At 49.5% G+C, this 17,329-nt stretch overlaps 1 protein-coding gene across 2 annotated transcripts in view; it reads right to left on the bottom strand.

Annotated features, from left to right (window-relative positions):
• Positions 1-15,290: 15,290 nt before the first annotated feature.
• CORO2B (coronin 2B) overlaps positions 15,291-17,329 on the bottom strand; it is a 126,948-nt gene continuing 124,909 nt past the window's right edge. For both annotated transcript variants that reach the window (XM_026478394.4, XM_057303664.1), the window contains exon 12: positions 15,291-17,271. In XM_026478394.4, the coding sequence (XP_026334179.1) occupies positions 17,140-17,271 (132 nt within the window). In that variant the 3' untranslated portion in view covers positions 15,291-17,139. The remainder of the gene's footprint in view (positions 17,272-17,329) is intronic.

The following is a 17,329-nucleotide window of genomic DNA, read 5'->3' as shown; positions in this document are numbered from 1 at the left end:
AAAAGAGCAGGTGGATACAGAAATCTTATTAACTGGATACTTAGGACCACTTCTCTCCCACCACTGGCATATTAATTTAAAGCAAAGTTAAAATTGTCATTGTGTTTGGTTCAAATAGGTAATACGCTGACAGGAGACAAAAATCAAATAACAAAAAGGTATAGAATAAGAAGTTTTGTTTCCCACCCCCGCCCCAGTCCCTCAGCTCCCACCTACCACCCTACTGATACGTTTGTAGTTGCTTCTTTTATTCCAAGAAGCCATTTTGCAAATACGAGTATGTCATTATAACCCCCCTCTTTTTATACAAAAGGCAGCATAAAAAGTATTAAGAGCATGACCCCTGAAGCCAGACCCCAGTTCCTTCACCCATTAGCTGTGTGGCTTTAAGCAAGTTTCATAACCTCTTAGTGCCTCGGTTTCCTCTTCTGTATAATGAAGACAATACTAGCATCTGTCTCACAGGGTAACTGAGGATTAGATGAGCAGATGCAGGTAGGAAGCATTTAGGGCAGGGCCTGGCTTGCACGGAGTCCTCTATATGGGACACATGGCCCTGTCACCACAGGGAGGTGTGATGTCAGGATTCTAAGGGCATGGGCTCTGGAGCCAGATGGCCCAAGGTCAAATCTCATTTCCCTACCTGTAAAGCGTAGAAAAGAATAGTACTTATCCTCCCAGAGTTGTGGTGCGGTTGAAATGAACGGTGCCTTAGGCTTAGTAAGCACTATTGTATTTTATCAGATCCAAGATGCCATGGATTTTGAGACATCGTTATTTCATGGGCTAGGAAAGAAAAACCAGTCCAATTAAATTATGGCATGTCTTTGACTATAATGTGTCCTTATTTCAAAAATGTAATAAAGTGGGAAAAAAAAGGCACATCTTAGAATTGATGAAATGTGGGATCCGAGTGTTAGCTATATTATACTCTTATTTTCACCTAAAAATACGTTCGGGATATTGTTCTCTGTTGGTACAAGGACAACTTCTCTCTTTTAAAAAAAAAAATGGCTATATAGTAATCCATCGTGTGGATGAGCCATCAATTATTTAACCAGTCTCCTATTAGCTTCCCGTCTATTGCTGTTACAAACAATACCACAATGAATAACCTTGTAGACATGTCCTTTGGCAAGTCTGTTCGTATGTCTGCCAGATCAGTTCCCAGAATTGGCGCTGCCGGATTAAAGAGTACAGGTATTTGAAATTTTGGCAGGCGTTCTAAGCTCAAGTTTCAGTTTCCAGGCTGCTTCCCACCAACTCAAACTAAAGAAATCATGGATCAGGAATGTTTGAGAAGGATGGACCCGAAATCAAAGTCCGAGAGCAGAATTGGAAGAGTGTCACCACAGAGGTAAGAGAGGAAGGACATTCCTGTACATCCCTGGTGGCCGCGTAAATTGGGCAGACTTCTCGAAAGGCATTTTGGCCAATCTCTTAAATTCGACTTCTAGAAAGCTACCTTTCAGAAATACCAGCACAGGTTGCAAAGGCGTATGTAATACTAATGGCAAGCACTTGGGAAGTGGCAGGTGCACTGCAAAGTGCTTGACAGATACAAACCCGTCTGATGGGCGTAGCACTGAGAGGTGGGGGCTGCTCTCCCAGATTTAAAGATACAGAGACTTGAGACCCAGAGCGGGCAACGCTAGCGGCAGAGACAGGGCTGGACCCAAGCAGCCTGGTACAAGTCTCGTGCTCTTATGCATCATACAAATACATTATTTTGAAGTAGCAGAAATATATTTGAGAAGCCCGGAGTTTCCAAAGTAGTTAGTTTATGTTGTTATAAACCCATACTGTGGGAGACAGTGGGACCATGATAATGAATGAAGTAAAACTTTATATAACAACCTCAACATACGTCCATGATGTATTGTCTTGTTAAAAACAATTAAAAAGGAGGCCGCTGGGCAATTTGCACGGCACGAGTACATTTCTATATGTGTGAGTATGCGATGTATCGATCAGATGGCAGATAGGTAGACAGACAGATATTAAAAGGTCTGGAAGGATAATTAAACAATTAAGGAGAGTCGCTCCAAACACCCCTGGGTATGAGAGAGTGGAAGGGAAGGGGGACCTCGCTTTGTACACTTCCAAATTATTTGAATCTTTTTCACGATACGTGTGTCCTTACACCGAGCTTGTTACTGGTTCAGAAAGGCATTCAATTCCAGGTTCCTGACATTCAGCTTCATCTCCGCACTGACATCATCAGAAACACCCGAAGTGACTGGATGTGAAGGGGCATGTGGCCCCTGGGAGTAAAAAAAAAAAAAAAAAAAAAAAAAAAAAAAAGAACCAACCCAGATTCAGGGATAAATAGCTCTGAGCTGCACAACCGTATTACCTGGGCGATAATTCAGCACGATCGCCTACGAAAGTCACTTACCAAATACAAATGTTCTTTAAATGATTCAGATATAGTGTAGTTTTCTTTTTAGCATCTTTAGAACTGTTTCCTCCATTTCTAAGTTTTTACTCCCTAGAATCTTCCCGAGCTGATTTGAAACTCTCTAAACGCCTACCAATTGAAGGAAAGTTTAAGATATTTTTCACCAGGCTGTGCAAGGTGTCTGTAAGCGATCCTTTTAAAGGGAATCTCTTTCCTGAAAGGCGCAGTCCTGGCTGAGGTGGTGGAGGAGGCCTGGGTGCACACTGGTGGGGGGGAAGGTCATTGCTGATGTCTGGAGAGCAAGGCGCAGCTGCCTAAGGGGGACGCAGGTGGTCTGGCTCCAAGACAGCCCAGAGGGGCGCATAAAGGGCCCTGCCTTGCCCCTGCACATCTCTGAGGCTGGTACAGGGTCAGCTCAGGCTTCTGGGAAGAGAGATGGGCTCTCGAGCCTCCCAGGAAGGAAACAAGTCACAGAAAAATGATGGTTTGATCTTTGGAGAAAGAGCATTTGAGATGGTGTAAAGGGAATTTCTAAGGAATCGGCTCTGTAGCAGGAAAGCTGAGAAGGAAGGAGTAAAGTTTCATCTTCTCATAATGAAGTGTGCTCTGATGTCTCAGCAGGAAGCATGTTCCAGGACACCCGACCCTCCAGCCTTGCACAGCTGTAGGCTCTGGATGGAGTGCCCGGCAGGGGATCCTAATTTTGTAAGCCTCTTCTTTCTACCACGCTTTTCACACTTCTTGGGGGCATTCAGCCTGCCTTCTTCCTTCTCTGAGCTTTTTCTTTTTTTCTCTCTCTCATTCTTCTCCTGAGTTTTCTGGAATATTTGGAATTCTTTTTTTAAGAGTAAAAGCTTTTATCTCCTCCTTTATTGTTGATCTTAAAATGTGTTTTATGTATCTTGAGGACCCCGTTTTACTGCCCTAAAACTCACTCTCCTGTTTATTTTTCCGCCCTGCTATCTTGCAGGTGACTGGAAGGGGTCTCTTGAACGGATACAGTTCCTGAACCTATAAACTCCCTCTGCATCTAGATGCCAGAGGAAGCTGCGGTCTCTGGCCATGGTCGGCGTCCCTAAGCTGTAAGTCATACCCAGAGCTTTGTAGCAAAAAGGGACGGAATTTTTCATCTTCTTTGAGATCTTTCCCATCACTGCTCATCCTCACTCGTGGGTATTTGCTACTGGCACTTTCGCGTTTGTGCTTCTTTTCCTTTTTCCTCTCCTTTGATTTCCTGACTTAATGAAAACATTGTCTGTTTCACAGAAGTACTTAAAATGTCTGTTCTTTTCAGCTAAATTCTTCCCTCATGATGACAGTGGGCAAACACGGAGCCTAGAGGAAGCCTGCTTCCTGGGCCTGTGTCATCCCATGAGCGTACCAGTTGATGGAGGGAACTGGGCTGGGAGCTTACCATCTCCCCAGGGTTGGTACATCCATCGCTGTCTTCTTCCTCCACAGCCTTTGCATCTCCTGCAAAGCTTTGCCTCTCACCCTGAGCCCTTCACTTTGGCAGAGCCCTAAGCAGAGTATCAGCGAGGATGTCCGCCTCCCGCGCATTCAACCGGAACTCAAACACCACTTCCTGGATTGCATCTTTCTGCGAAATACGTCACTTCCTGGATTACATCACTTCCTGGAGTCTAGCATCTCACGGGGCCCCTGGGACCAACAACTTCTCTACTTGATTTTGTCCTTGTCACCTGTAGGTAGCTTGGAAGTCACTCTCATGACTTTTAGTTGCGATTAGGGTGTTAAGTGTTCTTATCACAAACAAAGAAACAAACAAAGGGACGTAAGGAAACTTAGGGAGGCAATGGCTAGGTCTGTTACCTTGTTTGTGGAAATGCAGCCTAGTGTTTGCCCATGTCCAAACCCATAAAACTGTACATATTAAATACCTATAATTCTTAGATATCAATTATGCCTCGATAGAGCTGTCTATTTATTTTTAAGATTTCATTTATTTATTTGTCAAAGACAGAGCACAAGCAGGGGGAGCAGCAGGCAGAAGAGAGGGAGAAGTAGGCTCCCCGCCGCTGAGCAGGGAGCCCAATGCGGGGCTCGATCCCAGGACCCTGGGATCATGACCTGAGCCGAAGGCAGACGCTTAACCAACTGAGCCACCCCGGCGCCCCTGACAGAGCTGTTTTAAAATAAACAAACCCAACGTTGTATCAGATGCAAGCAAACCTGGCCAACCTTTGCCCTGGAGGGACAAATACAAGTGACTTTATTTGTTTGCCAGGACATAATTCTTTCTTGTTTTATTTTTTGCATTTTTCAACCACCTTCTCTTTTTGAATATTGCATGTGTGTGCATACACACCAGGGCCAAATAAATAATCCCTATATTTTGTCACTGCTTTTTTATCACTTAAATTTTTTTTTTTAATTTTTTTTTTTTTTACTGTCTCCTAGTCCAGGGCTCTGTCCTCCACACCGCAGTTACCTCCTGGGATGGAGGAAGGAGCCATGGTTTGTCACTGATGTATCGGGTCGCTGCCGAAGTTTCTCCACTTGTCATTCAAGGCCTAGCCTACCTCTTTCCTGTCCACCTCAAGCGATACGGCTTTCTTCTTTTTCTAAATCCCTACAACATCCACTCATTCCTGTTAACCCAATATACTTAAGTATCCACAACACACAAGGCACAGTGACAAGTGCTGGCTATGATGAGGAGCAAGACAGACAGACATGGCCCGTCCATCAGTGAGTTACAGAGCTACCTTCGCTCTTGGGGAAGACAATTATATAAGTAATTGTTAGGAAGGGAAAGTCAGGGATGCTGTGAAGGAGCGGGGTGTAGGTGCTAACGCATGCTAGCAATGGGAAGGACCTCTCTTGGGAGGTGGCATCAAAGCAGGACATGAAGGATGAAATGAGATTAGCCAGACCAGGAGTGTGGGCAGGAGTGATGCAAGCAGGAGGGATGACGTGCGCGAAGGCCAGGAGGCTGAGGGCCTGGAAACACAGCTCAGGAAATTGGGAAAGCAAAACAAAATAAATATCTCTCTGGGATGTTTTCTGACACCGACCAATTCTCCAACACCAGCTGAGTGTCGATTCTGAAACTAACTACTCAGAGTTAGCACAAACCACACAGCGAAAGGGCCCAGTCCCACAAGACTGCCCCCACTTCAGATGCCAGTTACCAAGTGTCAGGTCACCCTGGGTGGCTCAGTCGGTTAAGCATCATCAGACTATTGATTTCGGCTCAGGTCATGATCTCAGGGTTGTGAGATCAAGCTCTGTATCAGGCTCCATGCTGAGTGTGGAGCCTGCGTAAGATTCTCTGTCTCCCTCTGCCTTTGCCAGCCACCCTGCATGCTTTCTCTCTAAAAAAAAAAAAAAAAACAAACCCTGGAGTCAAAGAGACTAGTGAGGAAGCTCACTGGTAATCTTGATGGAGACAATGATGTCCTCGGGAGGTCATGAAGGTGGAAGAGAGTGGATGGGATCACGAGAAGGTTGAGCTGGCCCTACTGTGATCTTGGATGCATGATGACCTGTATCATTCTTCCAGAAATTGTGTTTTTCCTAACAATGTTTTTTAGTTTTTATTTTTTTTATGATTTTATTTTTTTTTAAGTAATCTCTACACTCCACATGGGGCTGGAACTCACAACCCTGAGATCGAGTCACATGCTCTACGTACTGAGCCAGCCAAGCACCCCTACAACATTTATTTTTATATTTTTTCCTATTTCTTTTATGCTGTTATTTGACTTTTTGTGCATTTATATTTTTTCAATCCGACATTCCTTAAGATCTGGAATTATTTCTCATGTGTAATCAGGTTTAATTTTTTAAATCTTTGAGCCTCAGTGTCCTCATCATTAACATGAAATTGATAACCCATGTCTTTCCTGCTTCTTAAGGTTCTTTTGAAGACCTGGTATTCAATGAGCTAAGATGGTGAAGAATTTTAGATAGCATGGGGTTGCGATAGATTATTATCATAAAGGAGTCACCGACCTGCATTGGATTAATACTACCCAGAGCATATTGGTCAGGATGCAGTCAGAAAAGAGAAGATAAAAGCCGCCGTACTCTCTTGTGTGGTTGATTCTTAAATTATGACTGAAGTTCAATCAATACTAGCCAAATAATACTGACTTCAGCTGGAGAGAAGCCTGGAAAATGGCTCTTGTGATAAGAATCTGATGGTTGATGATTTCCACTACCTACTGGGGTTATCCTAACACCTCCACTTTCCATGTGATTGGTTGGAAGCCCACCTCACAAAGCAGGGAAAACCCAGACCTTCTCCAAGATTTCTGTTAATTCTTTGGATTTAGATTGCTCACGGTCACCTCTGACTCTAAATGTCTTTCTTTGCTGAATTGTGACCACACCTTTATCTCTATCCCAGAACTGCTCCCAGAGTTGAAAAGAACTCCTTATCTTTGATGCCCCCTAACCCTGCTCCCACACGGTAGTTCTGTGGAATGGACATTCGTTGGTGATTTGGGGAATGGATTGCACTGGAGAGGGCTGGATTGCAGAATTGAAGCCAGAGACCTCTCTTTAAAAATATGTATATATACTGGGGCACCTGGGTGGTGCAGTTGGTTAAGCGTCCGACTCTTGGGGTCCTGGGATCAAACCCCGTGTCAAGCTCTGCACTCAGCGTGGAGTCTGCTTGAGATTCTCTCTCCCTTTTACTCTGCCCCTGCCATTCGTGCTGTCTCTCTCTCCCTCTTTAAAATAAACAAATAAATATTTAAATAAATATTTAAATCTATATAAACATATATATTTCTATATTTTATATATGTAAAGATTTCTCTTTTTAAAAAGCTTCCCCGGGGGTGGCTTAGTCAGTTGAGTGTCCGACTCTTGATTTCCACTCCAGTCCCAGGATCCTGGGATGGAGTACCAAGTTGGGTTCAGTGGAGAATCTGCTTGAGGATTCTCTCTCCCTCTCCCTCTGCCCCTCCTCCTGCTTGCACACATGCTCTCTCTGTGTCTCAAAAATAAATACGTTAAAAAAAAAAAAGCTTCCCCAACTTTCCCCTTTTAGTCTTTGACCATTTTGCTTAGTTTTCCTTTTTTTCTCTTTGTTCTTCCTCATCCTCAAACTCTCCTTCCAGCTTAGGTGGAGCTATTTAGCTCTCTTTGTCTTTTCCCTCCCCACCCATGTCCTTAGGGCCTCACCTTCTACCACCCCTCCCCCGCAAGGGGCCTATCAAGGTATTTTCCTAAACAAAGACATTTCCTTCCCTAAAAGGAACTCTGGTACCAGCTGATAAAGTAATAGCTTCTCTTATCTACTACGACAAAGACAAGTTTGCCAAACTGTATTTATTCTTTGGGAGATCTGACCTTAGGTTGGGCCTTCTGACCAATGGGAAAAGTAATTGGTCTGTACTCGTGGTAATTTAGGTTTGACCCCATTGTCATTTGATTGGGTGCTCACAGGTTTGGGAGAAGGGATAGGTGGTTCTGATGAGTTCATTTAATGGTGGGCAAAAATGGAGTTTAGAAATGGTCATTGACCCCAGGAATGCGTTTCTGAAGCAGCACTCGAACCCAGATCCCAGCTCATTCAATAGTCTTTCCCTTGAGAGTTTTCCTGACAATGGAAAATGTCCCTTGTGTGTTAGTCAGGCGGGCTGTCTTGAGAATGAACTTGATACTCCTGTGGAGGAGGTCAAAAGAGACACGGATTATTTGCCAGATAGGTTTTGCAGAAGAGCTGGAGAGAAGATGAGCTGTCAGCAGATGCCCTTCTGTGTTGAGACTGAACTGTCATCCCCCTGAGATAACCATCTTGAGGCTGTTAGAAGGGGCTGAGGCTGGGGAAGGATCCAGCAGGACTGCTCTGGACCCACCTCTCAAGGCCTTCTCTCCGCCATGGCCGCTGCTCCCTCCTCTCCCCCCATCCTTCCCCTCTTCTTGGAGGCCCAGTCCCCGCTCCCGAACACCCTCTGGGGAGCCATCCCTGACAGCCACACGCGGATCGAATCTCTCTCTCCTGGGAATCCCCTTGGCAATTACTCTCTGCTTTGCCCCATCAGCATGTTCTCCATCAGTGGCTCGCAACGTGGTTGATCGCGACCTACAGAGAAAACCATGTATTTGCTTTGCATCTCAGTCCACACGCCCCACCACCCCCTCCTGTCTCACACACACGTAGAGTCGTACACACGCACGCTACCGAACAAAGTTCCCTGTGTACTTACCGTATTTTGTGGAATGCATACCAATATTTCTTTTCTATTCTACTTAATTCTACTCTATTCCACTAAAAAATGCTGGTTGCAACCCACTCCATTGGTGTCATGACCCACTAAGAATCATTCCTTTGATCTAATTCTCCGCAACGTAGTGTGGTAATTTACTACTCACGGCAGCCCACTTCCCTCCCGACCGCTCCTGATGCGCAAATTCACTTCCCCTTCCCATCTCACTGGGAACTCCCAGAAGCTTCTCACCAGCCTCCTTGCCTTTTGTCTCTCTCTCTCTTCCACCCTCCCCATTGCTTTTTCTTAAATGCAGATTTCATCTGACTGATCATTCTCCTGCTTAAAAACCTCCTGAGGCTTTCCATTGCTTAAAAGTGCACTTCAAATAAATAGCCTGAGTAGAAGGCCCTCTGCAGACTATCTACCCGCCTGCCTTCTCCTTGGCTTCAGCAGCTCAAGGCCCTTTGTAATTCCCCTGCCAGGTGCCTGCTGGTTCCCTTCTGTGACTTTGCACATGCTGTTCCCTGGCTGGAATGCCTCTTCCTCTTCTTTAGTGGAAACTGCTTTCACTTCAGTAACTCAGGTTACTAGAAAGAAGGAAATCCTGCCATTTGTGACAACATAGATGGACCTCGAGGGCATTATGCTAAGTGAAATAAGTCAGACTGAGAAAGACAAACATTACGTGATATCACTTCTGTATGGGGTCTAACAATGCTGAACTCGTAGAAATGGAGAGCAGAAGGGTGGTTACTGGAGGCTGGCAGGTAGGGGACTGTGGACATGTTGGTCAAAGGGTACAAACTTGCAACTAGTAGGTAAATAAGTCCCGGGGATCTAATGCATTGTATTATGCAGTGTAATTTACACGATATTGTATTATAATACGTTGTAATACATTATTACTGTATCATGCACTTCAAAATTGCTAACAGACTGGATCTTAAATGTTCTCACCACAAAAAAGAGGGACAATCCTGTGACGTGAGGGAGGTGGTGGCTAATGCCACGGTGTGTGTACCTCACACTTGCACAATGTTGTATGTAAATCGTATCTCCGTAAATAAAAAGTTGAACTCAGGTTACCTCTCACGACGAGGTGTGTCTTCTGGGTGTCGACGGCTCCACTCTACAGCTCTGAAACCGTAGCTATTATGCCGAAGCATGCTTACTCGTGCGCAAGTCTGTGTCCCTCAATGAACCCAAGGCCAACAACTTGTATGTATCTCGGTCAGTTTTATGTCGTTGGCACCCAATGTGCTGTCATTGTCCAGCAGATGTTAACTGAAAATCAGCTAAGGAACACTGTTCTCCAGTTTCATGTCATTAATTAAATTTCTCCCAGTGCCATGTGATCTTAATCTTTCTGGCCATTTTAACGGTCCAGTGATACATGTGTGCGTTTGCACGCGCGTGCAATTCGTAGGGGGTGGAGAGGGTAGGTTTTGGAAATAACAGTGGTTGATTTTGTAATCCCTGATGTGCGGGGTGCTCTGATCAGATTGGGGGGGGAATCAAATATGGGGTATCCCAACTGGATGGGGGCCGGTGGCAGGGTCGGTGAAAGAATTCACCCAAGGCAGAACAAAAGAGATAGAAGTTTATAGAATGCACCGCAAGGGAGCAGGGGGCAGGACAGCAAAGGGGAGACTGTCTGTGATGAGGCGGTGGTGAGGGGCTATCGTTATAGGGCAGAGCCAGGGAGCACGGGGAGGTATGGAATTTTCCCTTTTTTAGTAAACGTAGGAACTGTGCCTAGTTGTAAGTAGTCAGTTAGGGCCTGTGGTTTTTCCGAGGTGGGTCGCTTCATGAGCTGTTTGCATTCAGCTCAGCGGTTGCTGTGGGTGGGCGCTTGCTTTACTGGGGATTCCATAGCTCAAGCCGGTGGCCTAGAAGTGGCCTCTACTGGCTGTGCCTCCCCTAGCCCCACCCCCAGCCAGAGGCATTCATGGCCCGAGGGGAGATCAGGATTCTGATAGCCAGAATGCATCAATAAACAAATAGTCAATACTCCCAACAGATTTTCAAAAATTCATGGCTGAGATAATAAATAGTCACGAAAAACGAGACTCCTAACTTGAAGGGAAAGGGTTCCCTGCCAGGTGGTAGGGTTTACGCCACAACAGGGGAAGAAGTTCGGTGAAGAGCCCGCGAAGCCTCTTCCTCCACAGGCAAGATTAGGGATTGGGGGCACTTGGGGTCGAGTGGGAGGAGGTCAGTGGGTGGCCCCAGGCCTAGAGGGATCAAGAAAGGCCCAGTCAGCATCAAGAGGATCCAGGCAAGGCTGAGCCAGGGCCAGGGGAAAATCCTTGCCGCCCTTGCTTCCGCAGGCATCCGAGCGAGCGGGCATCGCAGGGGCAGGACGCTGGGAGCCTCCCGGAAGGAGCTTACTCATCCATTGTCCACCGGAAGGAACACCTGGCCAGACCGAAGTCTGCTCCCCCCATTCAGCTGCTCACAAGGGCAGTCTCTTCCGGGCCACAGGCGCAGTGGTGGTCTGGTAGGAAAAGCCCCAGCACCCACACCTGTAGACTGAACATTTGAAGTCTGAGGTTTTATCCCAAGGAAAACAGTTGTGGCAAATCCCAAGCACTTACATGTGTTTAAAATAACTGTAAAAAAGTACCTCCTCTTTTATTAAAAAAATTGTTTATTGTGGAAAAATGGAGATACTAAAAAAGAATCGAATTAATCGGAAGGATGCTTGCCAAGCAGGGTTCGGTGGCCATGCCGGCCTTGGTCCCCTGTTGGGGAAGCGCTGTGCCCACCTCTGTGGGGGGTCCCGTCTGTTGGCAGGGGGGGTTCATCTCCCACCCCAGCTCTGGTTCCATTCCTGGGGGGTGTCTTCTAACATGTCCCCCTCCCTAGCCCTTATCCCCCTACTCGCCCCCCACACCCCCGACCGAAGATGTCCATTCTAGAGGCTGCCCTGACTGCTGCCCATGCCCCCCCCCCCCCCGTATTTCCCCCTGGACCACTAGCCTGCCAGCCCCCACTGGGCTACGGGCTTCAGGGCTGCCCTTTGATCCTTTCCCCTCACAGCAGCTGGAGGGACGTGTCCATTGCTGTTCCCATTCCTTCCTTGGCTCCCGGTTGCGGCAAGCGGAGCGCAGCCCCGCAGAGCAAGGATTTAGGGCTTCCGTGGTCTGGCTGCGACCCCTCTTCCTGTACCCCAGGCTGCTCCTGTTGCTCTCCTCGGTAACTTCCTGGAAACTGCACAGGCTGGGGCTGGTGAGCCCCACAGCTGGGCCAGCCTGGACCCCTGCTCCTCTCACTCCCCCTTTCCTTCCCCATCCTTCCCCTCCCCAGCTCTTCCTTCACTCCCCTCCTCAGGCCCAAGCCTCCTGGAATTGCAGCCTCTCCAGGCCTTCCCTGTCATTGTCCCTAAGGGGGTGGGGGAAAAGCTGTTCAAGGTCACAGAGCAGGTCAGGGGCTGGACCAGGCCAGGAATCCAGATCTAGCCTCTTTCCAGCTCCTCCTGGCAGGTGGCCTTGGAGGAAGGAGGCGTGAGCGCCCTCCTCTGGCTGCTTTTTGGAGGAAGCTGGGCTGGGGCCGTGAGAAGGCCCGGCTGCCCTTCTGAGCCTCCCGTCCTCTATACTTGGGGCATATCCGATCGTGGCTCTTCCCGTGGGTCTGCTTTGCCATGATGTCCTGGTGCCTACGGTTGTGTCATTAACTCTGGGGTGGCGTGGGAGGTGGCAGAAGGGACCCAGCACAGGAAAACTGGGCTTCATAGGAAGGCCATCAGCTGCCACCTGCTGGCTGGATTCAGGCTCCCAGCAAACCCTTTCTGGTCTTCGACTCTTGCCTTAATCACTGTGACCTTGAAATCCCAGATCTCCATCCCACTGCCCTCCTCCCACGTAAGGCCCTCCCGTTTCCACTGCCCCATGTTTTCCTCAAGAGCTGTGTTGACCTTACTCACGCTAGCATCCCAACCTCAGGGACGCATATGTCTATGAAGAGGGCTCCGGCAAGGGCAGTGCTTAACCCAAAGGGGCTTCGTACTAATGGGAAGTAGCTGGCAGTGTGACAGCCAGGTGTCAGGGAGGGGCTGGGAGCCAGGAACTTGGTAGGACTGCTCAGACCTAGCCCTGTAGGTGCTCACCTGTGCCAAGTAAGGCTGACCCATTTGTGTTTGTGACCGAATTAAAATGCCAAGGAAAGACAGACTGCAGCTTGTTTCCAAATAGAAACACATGTGCACAGAGAACAAGGAGCTTCTGCCAACATCCCAGACAGGGCTGTCTTCCCCTCCCCGCTCTACACGCCTGCCGGGGAGGAAAGGGAGCTGGTAATGCTTCCTGTGGTCGAGGTAAGTGTCTGCTCCTGCTCCGAGCAGCCCCCGTCAGTGCGTGTGGCCCTTCCAAACAGTAAGGCGGGAAGCAGGGGCCTTGCGGTGGGGGTGTTTTCGGTATGAAGTCATTTCCCACAGTGAAGAAACAGCCACATCCCACGTGGTCCTCTGGCAACCCAGGATGTTCTGCTCAGCACCAGGAGAGAGTCTAAAAATGCCCCAAGCCCATCTCGGAATTTCAGGAATCTGGCTAGAAGAGAACCCAGGAGACAACAAATCCCCAAACAACCACTTACCCTACACTGAACCCAGCAGAAGGGAAGCTCATTCCAGCCTCCAGCGGTTCTATGTCCCGCTGGGAGACATGATGCCCACAGATAGACTCCTGGCTGAGCCCCTCAAGGGCAGGCCTGGTTCTTTCCTATTTCTGGGTTCCCAGCACCCAGTACTGAGTAGATCCAGCTACTGAGCGTGTGTTGGACTCTGTTGAAAACTCAGGCAGGTGTCTAGGGTGCAGGACGAGGAGTTCTAGGCATGCCCAGGAGGGACCTCTCCATAGAAGAGAAGGATCTGGAGTTTAGCCTAAGATGTCCTCACCTGGAGAAAAGAAGGGAGCACGCATGTGGTGGGGACACGGGAGTAGAAGCAGGTGCAAAGAACCATAAAGGGGTCTGCTTTCCTACGTTGTTATAGCAATCGAAGAGGGCTCAGCATCACAGACCAGGCAAGGAATATTTTCTAGTAAATGAGAACTAAAGGATCTAATGACAACCAATGAAGAGCGGATGGGTTATTCAGCAATGCAGTTGGGAAAATGGGCTACTTGGGGGGAAGTCACATTTAACCCTGACCTTGGACAATTTGCCATTATTTCAGTAATGCTTAAAGAGACGGCCAGTTGGGCTCAGAACTGGGGATTCAGTGGGACAGAGGCACACATGAGACAGGTCTCGTTGTCCGTTCACCTGCTCCCCTGGACCCGGGGAGGAGAATGTCTCAGTCGAGGTAGAAAGCATCTTCCCAGCGTCCCAGCCAGGGGAAGGAGCCCTCCATAACTGGACTCTCAGTGACCTTAACATTTTTTTCAAGCCCAGGACTTTGTGCGTTGCTCTGGAGCAGAGACTCTAGGGGTGTCTGTGTTCGAACTCATGTTTGGCAAAAGTACTTTCCTGCATCCAAGCCCCGTAAGACACTGTTCTGCTGTTTCCCTTCTGCTGACCTATTTCTCGTTTGTACTAATTGAGCTGGACTCTGGGTGCTCTTGGCGATTTGTACCATTCTCTCAACTGCTGGCGTAATGGAAACTGAAGTGTTAGACAGGAAGGAACCCTAAAGTTGTCTTATTCCCTCATTTTACAGAAGAAGAAAGTGAAGGCCAGAGACGAGTAGCGAATTACTCAAGGTCACACAGCCAGTTAGAGGCAGAGCTGAGCTCGAACCACCCTCCCGGTCTCTGGCGCCCTGCCCAACGCTCCTCTGCTTCCCTTTGCCATCTCCTCTCCAGCCCTCTTTTCTAAGACTTTCCCTGCCTTCCTCTGGCTCTTCTGAGTTTCCTGTGGTGTCCACCCTGCCCCACACCTGTCCACTTTGCAGCCTGACAACCCTGCTCCATGACGACCTTGGCTTGGTGAGAGACGGAGTGTCTCCCAGTGGCCTGGCAGCCCCTGCCCAGCATCTCTTGTCTCATGATGGGCCCCAGCTCTCCTTTCGGACCAGACTCCACCCGGCGGTGAGCCTGGCTGGCGGACTGGGCATGTGTGCTTCCTCCAGCTCCGGGCTCAGAAAATCCACATCCTTGTGCGTCTTCCCCACTACGGCAGCTGAGTGACCTTGAGCGTGTCATGGCTCTTGATCTGATTGCTCTTCTTGAAAATGGACATAATTTTAGAACACAGCATCTAGAGCGGCTGTGAAGATCAAGAGTCAAGTATAAGGAAACTACGAAGCGTCATTCAGCGTAAAGCACAGGCGTCCCCCAGACGCCAGCCCCGGGCTGGATACAGAGCAGATGCTTCCCGAATAACTGAAGAACAGTGCTTCTCAACTGGGGGCGATTTTCATATCCTAGGGGACATTGAGTGATACCTGGAAACATTTTTATTGGTCACAACTGAGTAGGGGTGGCTATGGCGTCTACTCGGCGGAGGCCAGGGATATTGCTGAACGGCTTACAGTGGTAGGACAGCCCTCACAGCAACGAATTATCTAGAATTGTCTGAACCAGTGGTGCTGGATCAGAAGCCCTGCTGTGGATGAACAAAAGTGTGAAATGATATCTGTAGGTACAGACATGGTTTGTCGTTCCAGAAAGGCGAAAGCTGTGGCTGGGAAGTTGACCATCAAGATACCACTTGACCAAGAACGGCAGCCCCTGGGGTTAAATGAGAGGGTCATGCCCAGATTTGATAAGTTGAAAACATTTTATTTCAATTCTATCCTTGGGAGGCAGCATAAATAATCACAGAAGACCACAAAGGTCAATGGGGAAGAAAAAAAAGGTCCAGAAGTGTGAGGAGATGAGAACGGACACTGTCTAGCTGCGGGGGGTGGAGGGCCCGGAGACCCTGCTTTAGCTGGCCCAGAGGGTGGAGGGTTCTTGGAGCAAAAGCCTGAGGGCTGGGGGCTTTCCCTGCCCAGGTGACCTGGAGGGGCTGAGGGAGCCCCGGCCTCGGTGGAGGGATGTACTGCAGGGTGGCCACGGGAAAAGCAGGGGTGGGGCACAATGCATCTAGTAGATCCTAGCTAATGAGAGAGGAGTGGACACCCATTTCTTGACCCCCAGGCCAGATCTCGCCCCCAAATTGTGACTTTTCTGACAGCAGTGTTTATAGACTCTGTGGGTAGTGGGACGTGGCGGGAGAAGATAAGGAAACAAAAATGTGTAGAAGACCCAATGAACTACGGCGTCTCAAAGAGTCCTGTGACCTTGGGCCACTTCTGTGTCCTCATCTGCAAATGGAGAGAATGCTTCCCACCTCTTGGAGCGGAGGTGAGGCTTAAATGAGATCCTACGGGTCAAAGAACCGTGTAAACTTTAAAGTGCTATACGGACGTGAGGGGCTGTGGTCCTTCTACGAGCGTAAGGCTGAAAGTGGCTGAGACAGCAGTGGTGAGAGACGCGCGCGGAGCATCCCTCGAAGTGATCGGACCCCTGCTCTGCCGTCCCCAGGGCCGAGCTCCACCCTTCTCAGCCTCGGCTTCCAGGAGGAAGGGGCCTCATCTGAGGGAGTCCCCTGGGGAGGGAGAGCAGAGGGTGGGGGCCGGGGCACCGAGTGGGAAGGGCCTCAACTGGGCAGTGTGACACATTGGCACTACTGGTGTTGGGCAGATGGTAGCAGTGGCTTCCAGTTCTCTTTCTCCACAGAGACTTGGGCACTGGGGAAGCCCCCATGGGATTGGCATCTTGATGCAGTGGGAAGGGCCCCGGCCCGGAGTCTGGACACGCTGGGTCCTGGTCCTGGGTCAACTGTTGACCTTCTGGGTGACTTAGTGAGTCACTTCCCCATTGCAACCCTCAGTTCCGTCCTTCGTAAAATGGGGACACTATTCCCTACCCTGCCTACCTCACAAATTAAACGGGAAAGGGGTGTTCCAAGAGCTTTGAAGAGAATCATGGGAAGGCAAGGGGTCATTATGGCCTTGGTGAGCAATCCTCTTAATTCCCTGAAGACAAGAGAGAGGGGGCAAGGGACAGAAAGGAGCTGGGCTGCTTGCAGCCCTTGTCAGGTGAGTCAGGCTTGCGGGGCTGCCAGGGAGGGGAGGGAGGTGCGGGGAGGGGAGGCCGAACACCCCAGGCCTGGAATCCAGCCCTTACGGTGCACTCGGCAGGGATGCTGTGAGCCCCGGCCGGGAGGGCCGAGATGTCCTGGCAGCCCCTTGGCAGGGGAATAGTTCAAGTTCTCCATCTCCTGGGGGCCTGGCTTGGCCCTCTGCCCCCTGGTCCATTGAGGGCACCCGGCAGGGAGTCTGTGGTCTCTGCCCCTCCGAGGGGTGGCTGAGGCTGCTGGGGTGTCAGGGAAAGGGCGGGTCTCCAGCCACAGGTCTCCAGGAGAGGCTGGGGACTTTCTCAGCAGGAGGTCGAGAGGTCCAAGGTCAGCTTCCAGGCCTCGAGGTGGCAGGCGGGGTCCTCGGGCTGTCCCCAGCTCCAGGCCCGGCTCTGTGTCTGGGGGCGCCGGAGAAGGGGGAGTGAAGGGGCGCGTGGAAACCGCGGCGAGGTCGGAGGTCAGCTGAGAAGGCAGCCCCGCTGGGAGCTAACAGTTCTTGGGGCTGTTGAGCAAGTTTCTCAGCTCCAGCTGCAGCTGCCGAATGCGGATGTCCTTCTGGGCCAGCTCCTCTTTCAACCGCCGGATCTCATCCTGCTGCCGGAAGAACATTCGGAGGAGCTGGGGCGGGCGAAGAGAGGGGCGACGGGGCCGCCAGAGAAAGCAGGTGAGATGGCGA

Source organism: Ursus arctos, unplaced genomic scaffold, assembly GCF_023065955.2.
Source record: "Ursus arctos isolate Adak ecotype North America unplaced genomic scaffold, UrsArc2.0 scaffold_28, whole genome shotgun sequence".
Taxonomy (NCBI): Eukaryota; Metazoa; Chordata; class Mammalia; order Carnivora; family Ursidae; genus Ursus; species Ursus arctos.
This window is presented reverse-complemented; position numbering and strand designations above follow the sequence as displayed.